The sequence below is a fragment of the Glycine soja genome, chromosome 14, assembly GCF_004193775.1.
Source record: "Glycine soja cultivar W05 chromosome 14, ASM419377v2, whole genome shotgun sequence".
Lineage (NCBI taxonomy): Eukaryota > Viridiplantae > Streptophyta > Magnoliopsida > Fabales > Fabaceae > Glycine > Glycine soja.
In genome coordinates, this window is record NC_041015.1 from 34781612 (window position 1) to 34783771 (window position 2160).

The 2160-nt window shown below is 39.4% G+C and overlaps 1 protein-coding gene across 1 annotated transcript; it reads left to right on the plus strand.

The window, feature by feature from the left end:
• The first annotated feature begins 1594 nt into the window (after positions 1–1594).
• On the plus strand, positions 1595–1942 carry LOC114384015. Its single transcript, XM_028343696.1, has one exon. The coding sequence runs from the start codon at positions 1595–1597 to the stop codon at positions 1940–1942; it is 348 nt and encodes a 115-aa protein (XP_028199497.1).
• The last annotated feature ends 218 nt before the right edge of the window (positions 1943–2160 follow it).

The following is a 2160-nucleotide window of genomic DNA, read 5'->3' on the forward strand; positions in this document are numbered from 1 at the left end:
GAGATAGGTTTAAGGTGCAAGCTTAAGGAATATGCCCTGGTATTAATTTGGAAATAGGGGCTTTATACATTCAAGTAAAGATAATGTTGCTTGATTTGAAAAGGGTTGATTTGATTTTGGGAATCGCATGGCTAGCACCCTTAGGGAACATGTTGTTCGATTGGGTCAATCAAATCATGAAGTTCAAATGGCAGGACCAATGGGTGAGAATACAAGGTGAAGGGTGGCACGATGAAGGACATATGGCATTGTAATCATTATTGAGTTGATGCAAGCTAGCAGTAGAAGGGTTGCTATGGTCCATAGAAGTCTCTTTACCGTAGGTACATAGTATGAAGGAGTTGTCTCAAGCGCGAGAACACCAATTACAAAAGTTGCTTATGTTATTTGAGATCGTTTTCCAAGAATCTTATAGACTACCACCTAAATATGATCAGAAGCATGCCATAACACTAATTGAGGGATGAGGTCTAGTGAATGTCAGGCCATATCGGTACCCTCAGAACCACAAAAATGAACTTCAAAAGCAAGTCTTAGAGCTACTCAAAACAAGGGTCATTCGTCCTAGTCAAAGTGCATTCTCCAGCCTTGTCATCTTGGTTAAGAAGAAAGATGACACATAGCATATATGTGTCTACTGTCACGCTATTAACAAGGTGACCGCTCCTAATAAGTTTCCCATTTCGGTTATTGATGAGCTGCTTGATGAATTGCGCGATGCTCGGTTTTTCTCCAAGTTGGACCTCAAATTCAAATACCATCAAGTGAGGGTCACGGAGAGTGATGTCCATAAAACAACATTCTACATGCATAAAGGCCATTATGAATATATGGTGATGCCATTTGGTTAGATGAATGCTCCCTCCACTTTCCAATCCTTGATGAATGATGTTTTTCGTCCAATGTTGAGAAGGACAGTCTTAGTTTTCTTTGATGATATACTCATATACAAAACTTGTTGGGAGAATCACATGAAGCATTTAGAGGAAGTCCTTACGTTGTTACAGTAGCATCAATTGATAGTGAACTAGAAAAAATGTTTGTTCGCGCAAGGGGAGGTGGAATATTTGGGACCATCATCTCTTAACATGGGGTCTTGGTGGATCCCAAGATAGTCTAGAGCATTCAGGATTAGCCAATCCCTCGAAATGTGAAGGGAGTTAAGAGTTCTTGGGCTTTACTGATTACTACAAGAATTTTATCAAGGATTATCGAAAATGAGCTAAACCTCTCACTAATTTAACCAAGAATGATGCATTTAAGTGGAATCTAAAGGTGCAAGCAACTTTTGATTGGCTCAAGCTGCAACTTACAACGACCCTTGTTTTAGCATTGCCAAATTTTGAGGAAGAATTCGTGATCGAGAGTGATGCTATGGGCCAAGGCATAAGGGCTATTTTGATTTAGAATGGTAAACCCATAGCTTTAGCAAGGCGTTGGGTGACTGAAATTTGGATAAGTTTGCCTATAAGAAGGAATTTAGCGGTAGCAATGGCAATCCAACATTGAAAACCATATTTTATTGGGTAGAAAGTTTATTGTTCGCATTGATCAAAAGAGTCTCAAGCAATTACTCATGCAATGTGTCACAACCATGGACCAACAAAATTGGGCTGCTAAGTTACTGGGATATCGATTTGATATCGAATATAAATTAGGGCTTGAGAATAAGGGCACAGATGCTTTATCACACATGTATGAGGAGGTTGAATTCCATAAAATTATCCATTATCCTAATTGGGAGGGCCTCAAGGCAATACTGGACGAGGTTCATCAAGATGCCAAATTGCTAACCATTATTGAAGACTTGAAGCAAGGGAAGGAGTATGAATCAGGGTTTTCCTACAAACAAGGTGCATTGTTTTATGAGGGTAGACTCGTGTTGTCTTCTACTTCTACTTGGATACCCCAAATGCTTGAGGAATTCCATGAAACACCCTAAGGGGGTCATTTGGGTTATTATTGAACTTACAAAAGATTCACTACCTATTTGTTCTAGTTTGGTACAAAAAGAATAGTACAACAATATGTGATGGGTTGTGACACTTGTCAATGGCAAAAGTACTTGGTTGTAGCACCAAGACGGCTCCTCCTACCCTTGAACATTCCTTAACAAATTTGGGAAGAAATTTCTATGGGTTTTATCATGGGACTCTCGAA